Source organism: Elgaria multicarinata, chromosome 1 (assembly GCF_023053635.1).
Source record: "Elgaria multicarinata webbii isolate HBS135686 ecotype San Diego chromosome 1, rElgMul1.1.pri, whole genome shotgun sequence".
Taxonomy (NCBI): Eukaryota; Metazoa; Chordata; class Lepidosauria; order Squamata; family Anguidae; genus Elgaria; species Elgaria multicarinata.
In genome coordinates this window covers 155,993,269-156,010,713 of record NC_086171.1, presented here as the reverse complement: position 1 = coordinate 156,010,713, position 17,445 = coordinate 155,993,269, and the positions used below count along the sequence as shown (strand labels likewise).

General features: G+C 43.5%; 1 protein-coding gene across 5 annotated transcripts in view; it reads left to right on the top strand.

Moving 5' to 3' along the window:
* PTPRF (protein tyrosine phosphatase receptor type F) overlaps positions 1 to 17,445 on the top strand; it is a 589,418-nt gene that overhangs the window by 507,008 nt on the left and 64,965 nt on the right. For all 5 annotated transcript variants that reach the window (XM_063140104.1, XM_063140096.1, XM_063140111.1 and 2 more), the window contains exons 11-13: positions 322 to 466; positions 7,139 to 7,444; positions 9,484 to 9,677. In XM_063140104.1, coding sequence (XP_062996174.1) covers positions 322 to 466; positions 7,139 to 7,444; positions 9,484 to 9,677 — 645 coding nt within the window. The remainder of the gene's footprint in view (positions 1 to 321; positions 467 to 7,138; positions 7,445 to 9,483; positions 9,678 to 17,445) is intronic.

The following is a 17,445-nucleotide window of genomic DNA, read 5'->3' as shown; positions in this document are numbered from 1 at the left end:
GAAGCTTGGAGAGCCTTCCTAACACTTCTTCATTGGCATGTTGAAGGATGTCATGGACACTCTTACAGTGGACTGAAATTTTAGTCTTGGAGAGGAACAGGGCAGTGAGTTCCTTGCTACCTGGATGTGAAGTGGTGATTTTGCTACAGTGTCCTGGGAGCAACGTGTGTTTAGCATTGCATTGTCACTTGACTTGTATATAGGCATCTATAGCCAAGAGTTCAGGACTCTTGTGGGAGTCGGATGAAGTGGTGCCAAAAGCCATGCTTTTCCTTAATTTCCATCCAAGTAAAAGGAACACTTGCATCTTGCCTTTTCTAGCATAAAGTGGAGTTTGACCAGACCTCATCCTACGCGGTTGAAGGGCTCAAGCCAGACACACTCTACAAGTTCAAGCTGGGAGCCCGCTCTGAGCTGGGCCTGGGAGTCTATACTCCAGTTTTGGAAGCCCGGACAGCACAGTCCAGTAAGTATCTCTGCTTGGCCCCGAGAGAGTGAGCAAGGGGCAAAAGCTCTTGCCGTTTTCTACGAGAGGTAATGGGTAGCTTGTAACCAAGAGCTAGAGAGATGTGGCGTAACAGGACAGTTATGGCTCTGAAGCTGGGCCAATTGGCCAGGGTAAGTCTTGTCCTTGTGTTCTTCAGACCATGCTTTCCCCTGTCAACAGGTGGACTCACAGATATGCTGGGGAAAGGGAATAGGTGGGAGAAGCTGATGGGATTTATTTCTAGTGTCTCTGTGAGTTGACTGGCACATCCCCCACCCCTTTCAGTTGTGAGCAGATTTAGACTTGAGTGCCTGATACCTGCACCTTGTGCATGCACATTCCTGCTCTGCATGTGCTCGTATCCCGGTCAGAGACACTACTGCTTGCCTTCTCCTACCCTTTCCAGGCATATCCAGCCATCTCTGTACAACAGGAGTGCTGCACACATTGCATTACTGCTAAACTGAAGGCATTTGCAAGCCTGTTAGAATTAACTTGGGGGGGGGACCCTCATGTGGATGGAATAATTAATAACTTCCTAGGGGGAAATTTGCTGAGTGAGGTGACATAGTGTGTTATATGGATGTTTGACTTCTGTGGAGTGGAAGGAAGAGGACAACTCTGGTGTAGCTTCTGCCCCCAGGATCTGAAGACTCAAGGGAAACAGCTTTAGGCAACCATGGAGTTAGTCAGAAAGCCAGATAAAGAGGTGACCCGTGGATTACTTTCATTCTCTTCTCAGCCAATGTGCTGGTGGAATGGGAGGCCAGTGCGCCCTTATTGGCAGCTCAAAGTGCTGCGCATAAGCAGATTAAAGCTATCAAAGAGCTCCAAGATAAGCTTGTTTTCATTAATGATTTTGGGACTTGCTTTTATGAGAGCATTAAAACATGGAAGAGAGACATTTCCGTTTGTGCCATCTGTCAAGGATTGAGTGACTGTGTGGGGCAAGCAGTGGCAGAGGCAACAGCAGGCCTCTCTGTGTGGGGCCAGAGGCTGCCTGGGATGAATCAGGGTGGGAAAGGACTGTTCCACTCATGATTGGATTGACCTTTCCTCCTTTCATTAGCATATCAATCATTAGGATTCCAACAGCCCTGTTTAACTTGCACTTCAGATAATGGGATCTTAGTGCCAGCACGATGGATAGGACAAAATATATGAAACAATATTCAAATGGAGGCATTATAAATATTTGACATTGGGGGACACACTCTGAATGCGAAGAGCAGTAATTGTTCTGTTAGCAGCTACTGATGAAGTAAGTGTACTGATAGGCAGTGATTGGACACATCCCCAGCCATCATACCAACCAGTCAGACTAGGCAGATCTCAGAAGCAAATAGCAATACAGATCTCTCCCAGCTGTGACTTATGCTTGATGACTCTGTGTAACTGGACCACATTAAAAGTCTGTGCAAGAGGCAGAAGGTCCAACAATTAAAAGGAGGTTAATCCTGATTTTGTGTTGTTTTAACTATTCATGAATCCCAATCCAGAACTAAAGGGAGGAACCTCTCTTCCCATCTCCCAGGTGTGTGTGTGTGTATGTGTGGAAGGGGGTACGTGTGGACTCAAAGAGGGTTGTTTAACCCATGATGAGCCATGGTATGTGCTAGGCAATGTTTTAAATATGCAACCCCTGACTGGGGCAATTGGAGGGTTGCCATGTTGTGAGAACCTGGCCACCAAGAGTTATGTGAGGGTTAAATAACCCTCACATAACCCTCGGTTTGTAGTTTTACCCTCAAAATCAGTATGCTCATGTTGCCAGAGAATATTTGTGTGTCATGGTGTTCATTGTTCAAAATGTGTGGATAGTACGTGTGCATATTCTCAGAGGCAGCATGAGCATACTGGCTCTAAAAGATTTTGCATGTTGGTGTGCATTCCTATCTCATGTACTTTTTCCATTTATTGTGCTTGTGTTGTTGAGATTTTTTTTTACCTCTTTCGATGTTAAGCTGCAGCTTATGTATCAACACTTTGTGGGTGTGACTCTTACTCAGCCAACAGCAGGCCTGGGAAATGCCTGTGTTTCACTTGTTTCCCCCAATTATTATCCTTGCTAATAAATCTTTTCCTGTTTCTAATTTTCCTTCCAGTTGATGAGAGCTTTGTCAAGTAGGGGTTAATAGGGCAACATCTGTCACAATGAGGCCTGCTCTCCCAAATTCCTTCTTTGGGGTTAGTTAGGGAAAGGAATGCTTATAGTTAAGCTCTCTTCTTACCCAGGGAGCCTGTTTCTGGCACTTAATTTCTCTTTTGTGGGCTAGGCCTCTACTCACTTTGGTTTCTTCCTCCACTGCCTTGGCTTTCCTTCTTTACTGCCTGCATCTCTGGTCTATCCCATCAAGACTTTTAAAAATGATTTTAAAGATAGTATGGAACAAAAGAATCAACAAATAGAGAACATCCTGAATCTCCCACCATTCAACTTCTGAAAGAAGGAGAAAAAATCCATCCTATCCATTTTCTCTATACAACATATAATTTTATTCACCTCTTATACATCTTTATATGCATTTGTAGCCCTTTTTCTAAGATAAAAAGCCCAAAATGTTGCAGCCTTTCCTCGTCATGAAGTTGCTCTATCCCCTTGATCATTTTGGTTGCCATTTTCTGCATGTTTTCCAGCTCTACAGTATCCATCAGCAATCAGTAAATAGATAATTTAATCTTTGAAAATAGGACCGTCAAACAGGCTAAGTAAGGCTAGCTGTAGGATCAACTCTGTCCAATGTCCAATGATTTTCACAAGCTCGGTTTGCACATGAGAAAGTTTCTATTACCAGACATTCCTATCACATATGCATATATGTGCCAATATCCTTATGCCCTCACCAGTACACAGGTGAGCTTGTACTTTTGTTATCAGACAGCGTAAGAGAGGTGAGGTATCAGCTATGAATTACTTTGATGCAGTTTTTTTTCTGAGTTGCACAGACATTGATATCAAATGTTTCATTTTCCATATTGCCTCCCATTATTCTTCAGTTTTCTCTGTACCTAAGTCCTTTTCCAAGGCACCTTTTATACCCTTTAGTGTAACTCACAATGTACTGCAGAGTATTCGATAAGTCTCTGATGCTAAAGAACAAGGTGGGTTCCTTAATCATTTGCTCTCTGACCACCATGTTAGTATCAAAGTATAAAATTTGATGGATTTGCATCAAGCTAAAATGGGTGTTGTGCAATTTGTCCTTTAGTTGTGATCCTCTTGTTTTTTTAAAAAAATAAAAAGCAAGCTGTTAGCTTATTAAGACCAATCGCCGCACTTCTCAGTTCTTAAAACGTCATGTATCTGCTCAGTAAAATAGGAGGCGATCCAGGGTTGGAATTCATGGGGGATTGGTGGCCAAAGTTTTTTGAACGGCATGGTGATCCATGGCTTTCCATTATCCTTATTTGCCAGTGAGCATAATTGCCTAAATTGGAAGGTGTCATAATGAGCCTGAACGTTGGGCATATCTCATTCTCCCTGCTGAGTACCTTTGTATAAAACAACATTTCTGAGCTTATCCCACCCCACCCTTTGTGTACAAGTCTATTAAGCATTTGTTACCAGACCAATATATGTGTTTGGGTGCTCAATGCCTCTAAACTCAATGATACCACCACAAGCAGCTTGTTCTTCACATTACTGTAATATATTGCACTGAAGAGCTGTCTTACAGGATCCAAGATTGCCTACATGGCATAAATTCAGCTTGTGTCATGCCTGGCTGGGTCCAAGCCAGGAAATCTTCTCCCCTGATGAAGATTCCAAAACCAAAGACCCTATCAGACCCTTCCCCTGCCTCCAGCACTCATGTAGGGACTCCTCACATGCTAGAAGAGGCTACTTCAAGCAGTAGTCTAACAGAGGCAACCATGGACGGGGCTTCTGAATAACCTACCTCATCCATGGAGTCCGAGGAGGAGGCCAAGCAATCACACAGCCCTAAGAGAACATTGGCACCAAAAATGGTTGGCACAGGTGATCTCCCATTAGTGAACCTCATGTTGGAGGGCCCAAAGAGATCAGGCTCCTCAGGAATAAGAGGGCTCTTTGAAACTAAGAGGAACACTTCAGGAGTAAGAAGTCTGTAGGCTTTGGTTAATTGCTTGCAGCTGGGTCTGAGCAGTGCTCTGAAGACCAGGCTACATAAGCCTTGAATTCTGGTCTGTCTACTGGTAAAACAACACAGCCTCTACACTCTGTAACCCAACTGCCTAGTCAATCTCCCATGTTTCTGATTCCTAGCTACCAGCTGTATTTGTTCCTGAGAGCACACTTGTCCCTTGGCTTTCTCCACAGTGTTTGACTTTGGCTTCACTCAACAACTTGGTCCATCTTTTTATGTGATGTGATTAATACATTTAACTTAGCCATCAAAATTTCAGTGAAAAGTTTGGTAACCTAATTGATTAACACAAAGGATTTACAGGACTCCACATACTCAAGATCTGTCTAGGCTTTGATACTGCTATAGTCCTGGAAGTATGCCCTGTTTCTGGGAAAGGGCTCCCCTCCAATATATTATTTAAAAGCTCATCTAAATGTGGTGTTAACTGGCTGCTATTTAAAAAAAAATCCCAGAATCTTGTTCATAACAGGGGATTTGTAGCTTTTCAGTTCAGAGACTGCCTTTTTTAATTCTTCCTCTGAAATTGGATGACTTTACATTTTCCCTAAATAAGCCTCTTAACACATGGGCTGCTGATGGGTTATCAGACTTTAAGTCTGGTTTGGGATGCACAGATAGACAGGAAAAGGAAAGCAAGAGATAGAAACCATGACCAAGTATCCACTCTGGCAAACTTTCTCCAAATCCTTGCCCTCACTAATGCATGGACTTTCGCAAACCTCTGGGTCTTCTCCTCCAGTCATTATTTATATTTATATAGATGGTTTGTTTTAGTTTCAAAGTAGTGGGCCCGAAGGATAACAAGCACAAATAGTAGAACCATTGAAAGTTTCAGATCATGGCGAGCCTACACATCAAAAGTAAACACCCCACTATTCAAATATGGAAACTAACCCCTATGCTGCTGCAGTGGAAATACTCTGTAGCTAAAATAGAGAAGGAGATTGCTCAGTCTTTTGAACAGAACTCCTGCAATGAATTGTGATTTGGGACTCAAAGAAACCAGTTATCAGAGGAGTTTGTATTAGTGAGTTAGTTGTGGCTATGAAATTGAAATTGCAGAGAGGGAAGGACTTTCTGATATCACTATTTATTTTATTTATTTATTACATTTTTATACCGCCCAATAGCCGAAGCTCTCTGGGCGGTTCACTACACTAGAGGAATAGTATAAGGGGACAGGTAGCAATAGGATACATACAGAGCTGGTACAGAAGAGGAATGTGTTGGCAGTTCTAAATATTGGTAAAATCACAAAGCTCTCCTGAATTTAAATTTATATTTAAAGTTTCTCCCCTTCATGTTGGATTGACTTCAACTCCCAGAGCCTCTTCAAGATGTCTTCCGTCATTGAGAACTGGGTGAAGTGCACTACAACATCTCAGGACTTGGTCTCATTTGGCAGGTTGGGCCCTGTCACCCTATGTCCCCTCTTGATATACACTTCTGTGATTGCCAGCCACTTGACAAAGAACTCGACCATGTTCTGGCATTCCATGGATGCTTCCATGGGCTCAGAGGTTCAGCCACCAGCCTCAATTTTCAAATCCTTCAGCTTTTAAGTCCTTCCTCAATGTTGCCTTAAGAGTACTTGTATTTTCTGCTTCTTTCTGCTTATGGTCAAGGCTTCATTTTTTGTTGTTGTTCCGGCAATGCCTTTGAACACTGTGGATAGATCTGAGATTTTGCTCAAGTAGCTTCATTGTTTTGAACCAGTGCACTGTTAGTTCTTTTTGAAATTGCACAAATTTTTCCACCATTTCTTTCAATATCTTGATGGTAGCTGGCACCCCCTCCCTTCCATTATCCTGGGTTGCTTGGTTGCATACTTAGATCTTTATCCTTGTCTGACAGTTCCAAATTTAGTGCTGGTCCCTGTGATGTAAAGTAAATCTTTTAGCAAGAAGGAGAGTTGTTTTTGTATGCTTCACTACCCCTGAAAGTCATACACTATCTCTATAGAAGCTCTCCTCATGGCCTTGGTAGCCCCTGGTTCTATGCTGTACTCAGTAGTTTCACAGGTGTATATTTTGAATACAATAGACATGTTGTCCAGGATTCCCTGGTAGCCAGCTTTTGCGCAGTACAACCAGTCTTCCTCAGAAGCTGTTTGCCCAATAGCCTTCATCACTGAATTATCCAAGGGGTGATGCAAGGGATGTTCCTGCTCCTTTTTCTTATTTCCATCATTGGCAGACCTCAGTTTCTTCCTTGTCCATTCCTATGCTCTCCTGATATCTCATCTCTCTGAGTCTTGTGCTTTCCAATTCCTTTTTCTCTTCAGGGCATCCTTTGCTTAGATAAATACTGCTATAATTCTAGATCCTGTGCATGGCACAAACTTCCTCTTACACACCTATTCTCTGCATATATTCCTTCCCCCCACCCCCAAAAGAGAATTAGGGGTTTTGCTCTATGTTAGGAGAAGCTCTGTTGGCTGAGTAAGATCTCCCTGTATAGTGTGTCTTTTGCCCAGCCATTTCCCCTCATTTCCCCACTCCCTTCATTTATTTATCCCTAGCCCCTTCTGCCCCACCCCAAGACATCGTGTGTGTAAGCACCAGCTCCACCACCATCCGGGTAAGTTGGGTACCGCCACCGGCTCAAAGCCGCAATGGAGTCATCACGCAGTATTCCATCGCATACCAGGCAGTGGAAGGAGAGGACAACACCAAGCATGTGGTTGAGGAAATTGGACATGAGCGTTCCAGTTGGGAGATCAACAATCTGGAGAAATGGACAGAGTACAAAGTGTGGGTGAGGGCTCACACGGATGTGGGTCCTGGGCCAGAGAGCAACCCTGTCTGGGTTCGTACTGATGAAGACGGTAGGTTCCTGACTCATGGTTGAAGGTAACAAGGATTCTTTTGGTTCTGCTAATGGTGTAGCACTTCCATGTGGGCTTCATAGATATGAAATTATAATTCCCAGCCCTGCTGCCTACATGAATCTGTTTCTCTTCTTTATTACATGGGCAGAGTAATTCTCTGTTAGGGACATTCTGAAGCAAAAATGGCATTGCATAAGCTGGCCTGTCAGTTGTGTCATGCCAGCTTAAGTCTCTCCCTGAGAAGTGCCAGTGCTAGTGGTGACAGAAGGCACTCCCAGGCTGCATCCTGGCCTCGGAGGCCGGAGAGGGCAAAGGCAGGCAAATGGGGAAAGGGAGTAGGCATTTTTTCCCCATTTTACCGCCCTTGCACCACTGCAGTGCTGGGAAGTGGTGCAAAGCAATGTTCATTGACTACTTCTTAGGGTTGCTGGCGCATCTGCATGTCCTGCTGCCTGAATTGTTTGCTTCAGTTCTCATTTAACAAAGCTTTAGCCGGAGGGAAGCTGCTAGCCTAGAAATGTCGCAGCAAGCTCTCTGCATTAGTTTGAGGACCGCACAGTTGGCCATCGCAGCTAAGCTCTCTGTCGGGAGGGGTTTTGGAACCTTCTGATGCACCGATTTTTCCTAAGTAGCAGCACAAGAAGGGAGTGAAATGCTTTTTTGCATTTTGAAATATCGGTTTCTAATTCACCCTTCTTATAATTGAGGTGACCTCCACTGACCCAACAAAACTCAATCTCTACACAGCTGCTGTTAGCATAAAGCTCTGCCCTTTAATGTCAGCAATAGGTAAGCCTCATGATGGCTATGTCTTGACAGCATTGTCACAGACACTGTCCCAGCCACATGTAACTCTGGGAGGAAGGGGAATGTTAACCAATTACCACACTGCTGTCAGATCTGCTTTCCACTCACTTTTTGGAAAAGATGAATAAGTCACTCCATCTCTAAATTTATGGATTGAGGCCCATGGTTCCCTTCTCATCCCTCATTTTGCCCTGTTTCCCCTCTGTGCTCCTCTTCAAGTAATTATCTACAATTAAGAGTGAGATCTGTGGAAAAATAACCAGTTGCCTGAGGCTGAGCGCCTGCCTGCCTTGCCCGCCTGCTGCATGCCTGTGTAGAACAATCCTTGCAGGTTCCATCCAGTTTACTGTCCCCAATTAACCTTGCACTGTACTGTCAATTGGGGCACGGTGTGCTTTTGGTCACTGTGAAGTTGCCCTGCAGTAGCAGAATGTTGTTCTGTGCTTTCAAGCTAATGCTAAGCAGCAGTATCGCAACAGTACTCTCTGGAGGGAACACATTGCCCTGCTCGTCATATGCAAAAGCAAAAGGTGCTTTGGGAGAGGCTAATTATTATTATTTTGCATTGATACTTTCATGACAGTATAAGAGGCTAGAGTAATAAAGATGTATTTTTCCCCAAATGGTAAACAAGGTATAAACAGACTTATAAGCATGCTTTTCTTTGCAAGGAAATTGATTTTTTTTCAGGCAACTGCCATGTTCTCTTTATTATATATATAAAAAAGCAATCCATAAACTGAATGTACAGGCAAGAACCTCAATCTCCAGACCTGCCTCCGTCTTTACAGGCCTCTCACATTAAGCAACAGAGCAGCTGACCCTAGAGCAATCAAGTTATAAATTCTTCTTCCCTCTTAATCCACGTGTTACTGTAATCTGCTCACACCTTGATGTGTTTGTATAGTAAAGGTGGGGCTACTTAGCCCTCCAGGCAGAGCTTCTCATTTTGCATCTTCTTGAGTCGCTACGTGAATAGCGGAACAACCTAGATCACGGGTGTTGTTGTGAATATGTGCCATTCATTCGTCTGTTGAGGTTCAGTATCTGTGCTTCTATATTGAATGAGTGTGTGTTTTCCCCTGTATAGAAAGACTTTTATCCTTTCTGAATAAGTGGGTTTGAGGATAAGATTGGTGAAGAGAATCACTTTAAGGCACAGGACTCTACTGTTAGACAGTTGCAATATGATAGTTGCCTCTGGCTAAGTTTTCCCATTTGCATTCTAGTGCCCAGTGCTCCACCACGGAAAGTAGAGGTAGATTCTGTGAACTCAACAGCCATTCGTGTCTCCTGGAAATCGCCCATCTCCAACAAGCAGCATGGCCAAATCCGAGGCTACCAAGTTACCTATGTGAAGATGGAGAACAATGAGCCAATTGGACCACATGTCATCAAAGATGTCATGGTAGCAGAATCTCAGGTATAGCCTGATGTGGGTAGATATAAGTAGAGGCAGAAGGGCCTTTATATTAGGGACATTTTCGCTTTATAGGGCTGGTTAAATTCTAAATCAGGGGTGGGGAACATGTGACCTTTCAGTTGTTGTTGGACTTCCAACTCCCATCAGCCTCCGTCCGCATGGCCAGTGGTCAGTGAAGGGAATTGTAGTCAACGACATCTGAAGGGCCACTGGTTCACCACCCTGGCCCAGTCTAAATAAAAAAATTGTTTGAGGTTTGTGTAAAAATTCACAGCATGTGGTTAAATACTTTGGAGCTAGAGACCATAAAAAAGCAACTGCTATTTTGGGCTGCATTAATAGAAGTATAGCTTCCAGATCGTGCGAGGTACTGGTTCCCCTCTATTCAGCACTGGTTAGGCTTCATCTTGACTATTGCGTCCAGTTCTGGGCGTCACACTTCATGAAGGATGCAGACAAGCTGGACGGGGTTCAGAGGAAGGCAATGAGGATGATCAGGGGTCTGAAACAAAGCCGTGTGAGGAGAGACTGAAAGAACGCTGCTATCTTTCCGGTGCCAGGTTAAGACTTTCCTCTTTGCTCAGGCATATGGCGGCACATCTTAATCACCCACATGTTTAGTTTTTTAACGGTTTTTAATGCTTTATGTGTGTATGTTCTGTGTTTTAGGATTTTAAATTTTGTATACTCATTTTTATCGTAATGTTAGAATTTCTGTAAACTGCCCAGAGAGCCCTGGCTATGGGGGCGGTATATAAGTGTAATAAATAAATAAACAAACAAACAAACTGGGCATGTTTAGCCTGGAGAAGAGAAGATTGAGGGGAGACATGATAGCACTGTTCAAATACTTGAAAGGTTGTCACATAGAGGAGGGCCAGGATCTCTTCTCAATCTTCCCAGAGTGCAGGACACGGAATAACGGGCTCAAGTTAAAGGAAGCCAGATTCCAGCTGGACATCAGGAAAAACTTCCTGACTGTTAGAGCAGTACGACAATGGAATCAGTTACCTAGGGAGGTCGTGGGCTCTCCTACACTAGAGGCATTCAAGAGGCAGCTGGACAACCATCTGTCAAGGATGCTTTAAGGTGGATTTCTGCATTGAGCAGGGGGTTGGACTCGATGGCCTTATAGGACCCTTCCAACTCTACGATTCTATGATTCTATGAATTAAAAGGATAGGAAATTGATGGAGGACATTTTAGGGAAAATACAGCTAGCCAGGCCTTCTGTGTAACACAATATCCAGAAGGTTTTCATTAAGGTTAAGGGCACAATCCTATGCCTGTTTAGACAGAAAAACTCCTACAACTCCCAGCATAGCGGGCTGGGGAATACTGGGAGTTGTAGGGCTTTTTCTGTCTAAGCAGGCATAGGATTACACCCTAAGCATGTGTTAAATGTTGCTGTTTCTGCTAAAAAAACCCCACACACAACATGCATGGACGAAATGAGCCTTTAAGATTCCCTTCCAACACTTAATGCTAAGTTGTCTTTTAAGGAATACATGGCATTGCTTAGTATCATGTTGAAAACTAACTTAACACCCTGTTTACAAATTCTTGCTTTTCTATCACGTATTGACAAGGTTTTGGCTTTTTGCCATACATGACTGGGATGACTTTCCAAATCAAAGGGTTTTGAGAAGCGCCTTCTCGTGTGGGACAAAACAGTGTAGAAAAGGTTGGGCTGGAAAAAATCAGTCTGGTACAGTCTGGGTCCCTCCTTGTGTCATCCAGTGTGTCAGGGAGCAGAACGAAGCAGGCATACCATAATATTTCTCTGGAGTTGAATGGTACTCCAAGCTAGTTAGGATTTGCTGAGTGCCAGGGCTGTCACTGGAGTGAAGAAGAAACAACAGGCCAGGAGTCGCTTTCAAGGTGTCATATATTGAAATATTTCCCTCTGCTAAAACAGAAAACCTCTTGGGTTGAGGGCAGCCTCATGCAGAAAAGATGTGCATTTCTTGGGGGTTTTACAGTTGCAAGCTAGGGGTGATCAGTTGTGAGCTAGACTGTTTGAATGGCACCCAGTAGGATTACTGGAGAGCTGCATCGACTAATTGATCTGCCTCTTGAATGCAGCGCTTGAATTATTTATATCTTTCTCAACAGGAAGCAAAGCACAGCAAAAAAATAAAAATAAAATAAATCCCCCCTTCATACTTTGGAAGTTAAAGCCCTGCCCAAGAAGCAAGGGGAAGATATAAAGTGTGACAAAGACCTACTAATTCAGGACTGCACTGCCCAGCCTAGATCATCATAGCTCCTACAAACTTTTTCAACTTTTTATATTTGAGAAGCTGCCCGATTTCCTTGAGAAAGTTGTCCTTTTAAATTGGTGTAATTCATCATCAATTTGCTAACTTGGACTTTGGGCTTAGAGATTTGGTCCCAAGTAAGCTATGCTGTTAATCACCCCTGAATGAAATAATGATTGAATTTGCTTCTTGAACAGCAGTTTTGTATAAGAGAGAAAAGTTATCTGCATTGAACGCAGCACTGGTCAAAAAGGCCAGCTTTTCCCACCTTTCTTTTAGAACATGTTCATTGGCTGTTCAGTGCTCTCCACATTATCCTCCCTGGGTCTGTCCCTTCTCCATGTGGCAGTGATCATAGGCTAACTAAAGTCTCTCCACACCTGTTCTCCAAGAGGTGGAAATGCGCTCTAGTCATCTGTGGCCATGCCTTGCAGAATTCCTGATCTTGGCCTATCCTACTGCCTGTATAGTTTTAGCCCTGTCATTTTCTAAAAAGAAGTTCTACTCATGTTCTTCCCAGACACATTCTGGGACATGTCCAGTCCTTTGGAACATGGGCTGCATGTAGTAGAGTCAATAAGAAGTTTATTGCCCATCACTGTTTCCTGCAGAGAAACTGCACCAGAATAATCAGAGCTAAACTGGGGAAGCATCTAACCAGAAAGGGGCTCCAAGAAATGAATAAGTCTGTTAAATCTTTGTGAATTTATTCTATACCTTGGCCAGGGAGTCAGCTGAGGGGACCGCAAGTAATACCTGCTTCATGGAGGCACTTGGCATTTTAGATGATCTTGGATATGGGTAGTGTTCTTGGCTAATAACCAGGCAGATGGAAAAGCTGCAAGCACTGTCAAGTGAACATCTTGAAGGCCAAGGTGGAGCAGTGATCCAGGTTCCCCAGAATATCCATCAGGGAAGCCGTGGAGCTAGAAGGGGATTCTGATTGTGCTATTTTCTGGGGTGCTGGGCAGATTATCTGTAAAACCTGGCTAGGCAACCTTTATCCCTGTAGGTATGTAGGACGGAGATGTCCAGATTAAAGACAACTCTGATGCTTCATGGAGAAATGTATGCAGTGGCTGAATGAGGGTGAAAGAGAAGGGGGTTGTTGCTATATTCGGCCCCTACAAGTCTACGGTTAGCCAGATCTGCCTTGCTGAAGGTTGGAACTGATACCTTATAGTGGGCAAACATTTCCTTGTCTCCACTTGTCCTCGCCTATTCCCTGCCAGTGGCTCCAGTGCTAAGTGCTTTTATCATGGATATTCTTTTGACCCTCGAATTCAAAATTTGAGGGGAGATCAAAATAGAATTAATAGTCAATTTTTTATTGGCATGTGTATACTGTTTAAAATAAGGTTTCCATCTGTGAGGTTCCTTACACCACATCTTCCATTCCACTATCCTTTGAGTTAGACCAGTTTGACGATGAGAGCCCCTTGGAGCTGAATTATATCTCCATCCACTACTCTTGTCTGCTGTTTAATGCTGAGATATTTGTCAATTGCTCTCTGTGCCACAACTGGACTTTAAGCTGTTGATTTTGTTTTCCCTGCCCATAGCTCAGAAGCCTTGTTTGATCATTTGGGATACTTTATCTCAGTTTTTCGATCTTGTTGGTATATACTACTGTATCATGTTCTCTGTCTTTCTCTTCCTCTCCGGCTGTCCGTCGGTCAAGAATATTGGACGGACAAGGAAGGCTATCTTGTCATTCACGCCTTCCTGCTTCCTAGATTTAAATTAGTATAAGAGGGGCTTAAAACTGTGCGTTCTCCCCCTACCTAGTGACTGATTGCCCTGTCAGAGCTCTTTACACTTAAGTGAGTTTCTGCCCTGTATCGTTGCCTCCAGCTGACAAATGGACAACAGGATGGAGTCAATCAGTGTGTCCTACATGGACAGGCAAGCATGGCTTTATCTCAAGAGTTTGCCTGGCTGTATTACCTTAGCAGCTGATCAGGAGTGAGAAGCAGGTACCAGTATCCTGCGCTTTCTGACCTTCGAATATAATAATCCTTGCAGTGTCTTGAGGGTCCCTGATACAAACTGCTGTTCTGTACAAAGCCCCCACAACCCATTGATATGAAGTTCATGTTTCTTGGTGCCTAGGCCCTTTCTGCAGTGCTTGGTCTTCCTCCAAGCCCTTGTATGCACAACTGGTGGCATTCCCAGCTGGACACATTTTTATGGACAGCAGTAGGCACAGTGGGTGGGGACCATGTAATAGGACAAATGGCTAGTTCCCAAACCTATAAGAAACATACTTTTGTTCTGCAAGTGTGTGTTAAGAACATACAGAATTGCCCATAGCGCTATCTACAAAACTGGTATCAGTTGGTACATCACAGTGGGGCCAGCTTTCACTCCAGGGTGCTGAACCTTCCATCCTGATGTCCTATATCTTCCTTCTGTATTTCTTCACTTCCTAATCCCTTTGCCAGTACAATAGGATCCTGATCAGTTGTTTCCTGGGCCTCTCCTACCTGGAGATCCTATGCATCCGGACCCTGTAAACTTTGCTGATAAGCCTCGGGGGGGGGGGCTCAAACCTAGTAATCACCCCCAGACACTTGACTCACTATGCAGCTATAGGAGCTTCATGAAGAGCGAGCTACTGACTTGCTCTCTGCTCTGCTGCAGTGCAACCACTGCAGGTGGCTAGAAGGTGGTATTGCAGCTACTAATTCAACAGGAATTATGTAACACAAGGGGGACAATTGGGTTCTACCTGGCCCAATAAAGCTACTGACTCTGGCCTGGCTCCTCAGTCTAAGTAATACATTACTCAAGTGCAGACCAAGTTGGATTTGACCATTCCTGCCTACTCCCAGGTTATCAGCATTAACATTGCTTCATTCCCATATACTTCCATGCTACAAGTGCTTCCAGACAAGACTTCTATGGTGCCATTGACTTGCCTCATTCATGCAGTTTATGGGGAGTCCAGATGACACTGTCTTCTTCTTGTGCCCGACTGTGTTTTCTTACCACTTCTATCTTTTACATTAACACAGAAAATCTGTTAAGGAGAAAAACTTGCAACAGCTGCACAATGCCTTCTGACTGCTAACTCTAGGAGCCCTCTGTCTGAAAGCACCCTCAGTTATTTATGTGGTTATCCAATTTTTGCTTCTGTTCTGAGATACTTTGCAGAATTCATGCCTTGGGACAATCCTGCCTTGCTTCAGTCTTGAATTGGATCTGATCATTGCTCACACTTTGTACTCTGTTGACTTCTACCATATCAGAAAAGGCATCTAAGGGAAAAATCTCTTCCTGCAGGAGTGGGCAATTTGTGAACTTCCAGACATTTTGGCCTACAAATTCCATCAGCCTAGCCAGCATGGCCAATGGTGAGGGATGATGGGAGATGTGACCCTTCAAATGTTTTTGCCTGTCTTACTGTCTAAGGCCCTTCAAGCTGTGTGATTTGCAGCCGCAGATTTTTCTCCTTATGGAAATGTTTGCACACAGAAAGGCATGGAGACTTCAGATATTACAAATAGACTTGTTCAGTTCATTGATAGGAACCTAGGAGGCTGCCTTGTACCGAGCCAAGCCACTGGTCCATCTAGCTCAGTATTGTCAACACTGACTGGCAGTGGCTCTCCAGGTTTTCATGCAGGAGGTTTTCCAGCCCTACCTGGAACTGCCTGCATGCAAAGCATGTGCTCTACTGCTGAGCTGTGGCCTTTCTGCATGAGGACTTCATCTGGACAGTAGGGAAATGATGCAGAGATCTACCATTTCTTACAAACAGATGTCTCCGATAATATCACACAATCACAGCATTCATCTTTCAGATTACATATTAGAATTACATATTTTAGCTTACAGGAAACAACAACCAATTCAGAAGACAATGTTTAACAAATGTTCTTGATTGCTTAGCATATATCTCGAGCAAGAAGTGCACACATTGTATGTTGACTAAACTATATTTAAATTAAACTGGAGTTCAACAGTTCACAGAAACATCTTTCCTAATAGTCCTAATTAATCCTATAAGTAGCAAATTCTAAACTGTGTGATTTCCAGGTAGCTTTCCCAAGAATCTTGTCTTCCTAATGCAACATCCAGCTTAAAAAAACTTTAATTACAGCAGACAATAGACAGAATCAGCCAGCATCCTTTAAGCTTTTCAGCAAGAAAGAAGAGAACTTTTGTCTTTCAAATTCAGAACCACGGTCAGGTTATTACTGGCATTTTATATCAACTATAATGAGAATATATGGTGAAAAAAATATCTGAACAGATAGTCTTTAATTAAAAGACCTTGGTCCTAACCAAGGCACGATCTAAAAGGTGATCGGTTTTTAATATCGATTTTATCAACTGTTACGTGCTTTCTGCACAGCCAAGCATTGATTGAGGAAGCACAAAAAGGGCCATGAATTAAGAAAAGCAGGGAAGGGTCTAGACGTATTTGTAAAAGGACCCAAAGTAATTTAGTTTGGCTAAATGTAGTTACCAGTGCTTAGAATTGGCGTTTCTAAGTCATGTACACCTTCCTGCCTCGCTATCCGCTCAAACCACTATCCATTATATTCCAGATTCTGCAACTATAATAATTTTTTCACACATGTACTATCATGATCTTGAATTTGAGTTCCTAAGACCCAGAATTAGGATATCTTGTAGTGAAGAACACACCTGGCCCTGACTGTATCCCCAGTTTATCCATCTCCCATATTTTCTATTCACAAGGAGGTTAAAAAGATATAGGCCCATAACAGCGTTCCCCAATCTGGTGCCCTCCAGATATTGTGGACTTCAAATCCTACCAGCCCCAGCCATCATGGCTGACAGACAAGAATGGTAGGAATTGTAGTCCAAAACTACAACCTGGAGGGCACTTGGACTGGCCTATAGGCTAGGTTCAGAGCATAGGAAGTAGCCTTTTACCATCGTACCATTGATCATGTAGCTCAGTATCATGATAAGACGAGCACCGAAATATGGCTTTGGAACCAGTCATCATCACACCAAAGAACAGGAAAGAGTCCTGCAGAAGCAACTGTTCGTCTGGCAGGAGGGTTCTGTAACTGTTCGACTTGGTTTCATTAGCAAGATCCACATGAGACCCATTGGTCTAAAAACAATTTGATAGCTAAAGTGGAGAATGGTTGAACGCATTCATGTATGTGAATGTATGTGCTTCTAGGGCAGCACTGCACAGCAGCCACAGTTTGCGTACAGGAGGAAAAATAAATGTCAGAGCAGGGCTGGCCCATCTAACCCATATCACATCACTCTCACCAGACCCGCAGACATGGTCAGAAAGACAGTGGCTACAGAGAGTTGGACGAAACCTAAAATGAAATGTTGTAAAGGCACTGCAGCCAACATAAATACCAGCTGCCAGCGTTAGCTCTGCCTGCATCGCTTCTGCCGTCCCCAAGCAGTGGCAGCAGCTGAATCTTTTTTATTAAGGCCACTGGCTTCCTAAAATCCATTCATCTTACTCAGCAACGCTAAATACTTAAGAAGCAATTGGGCTGGTT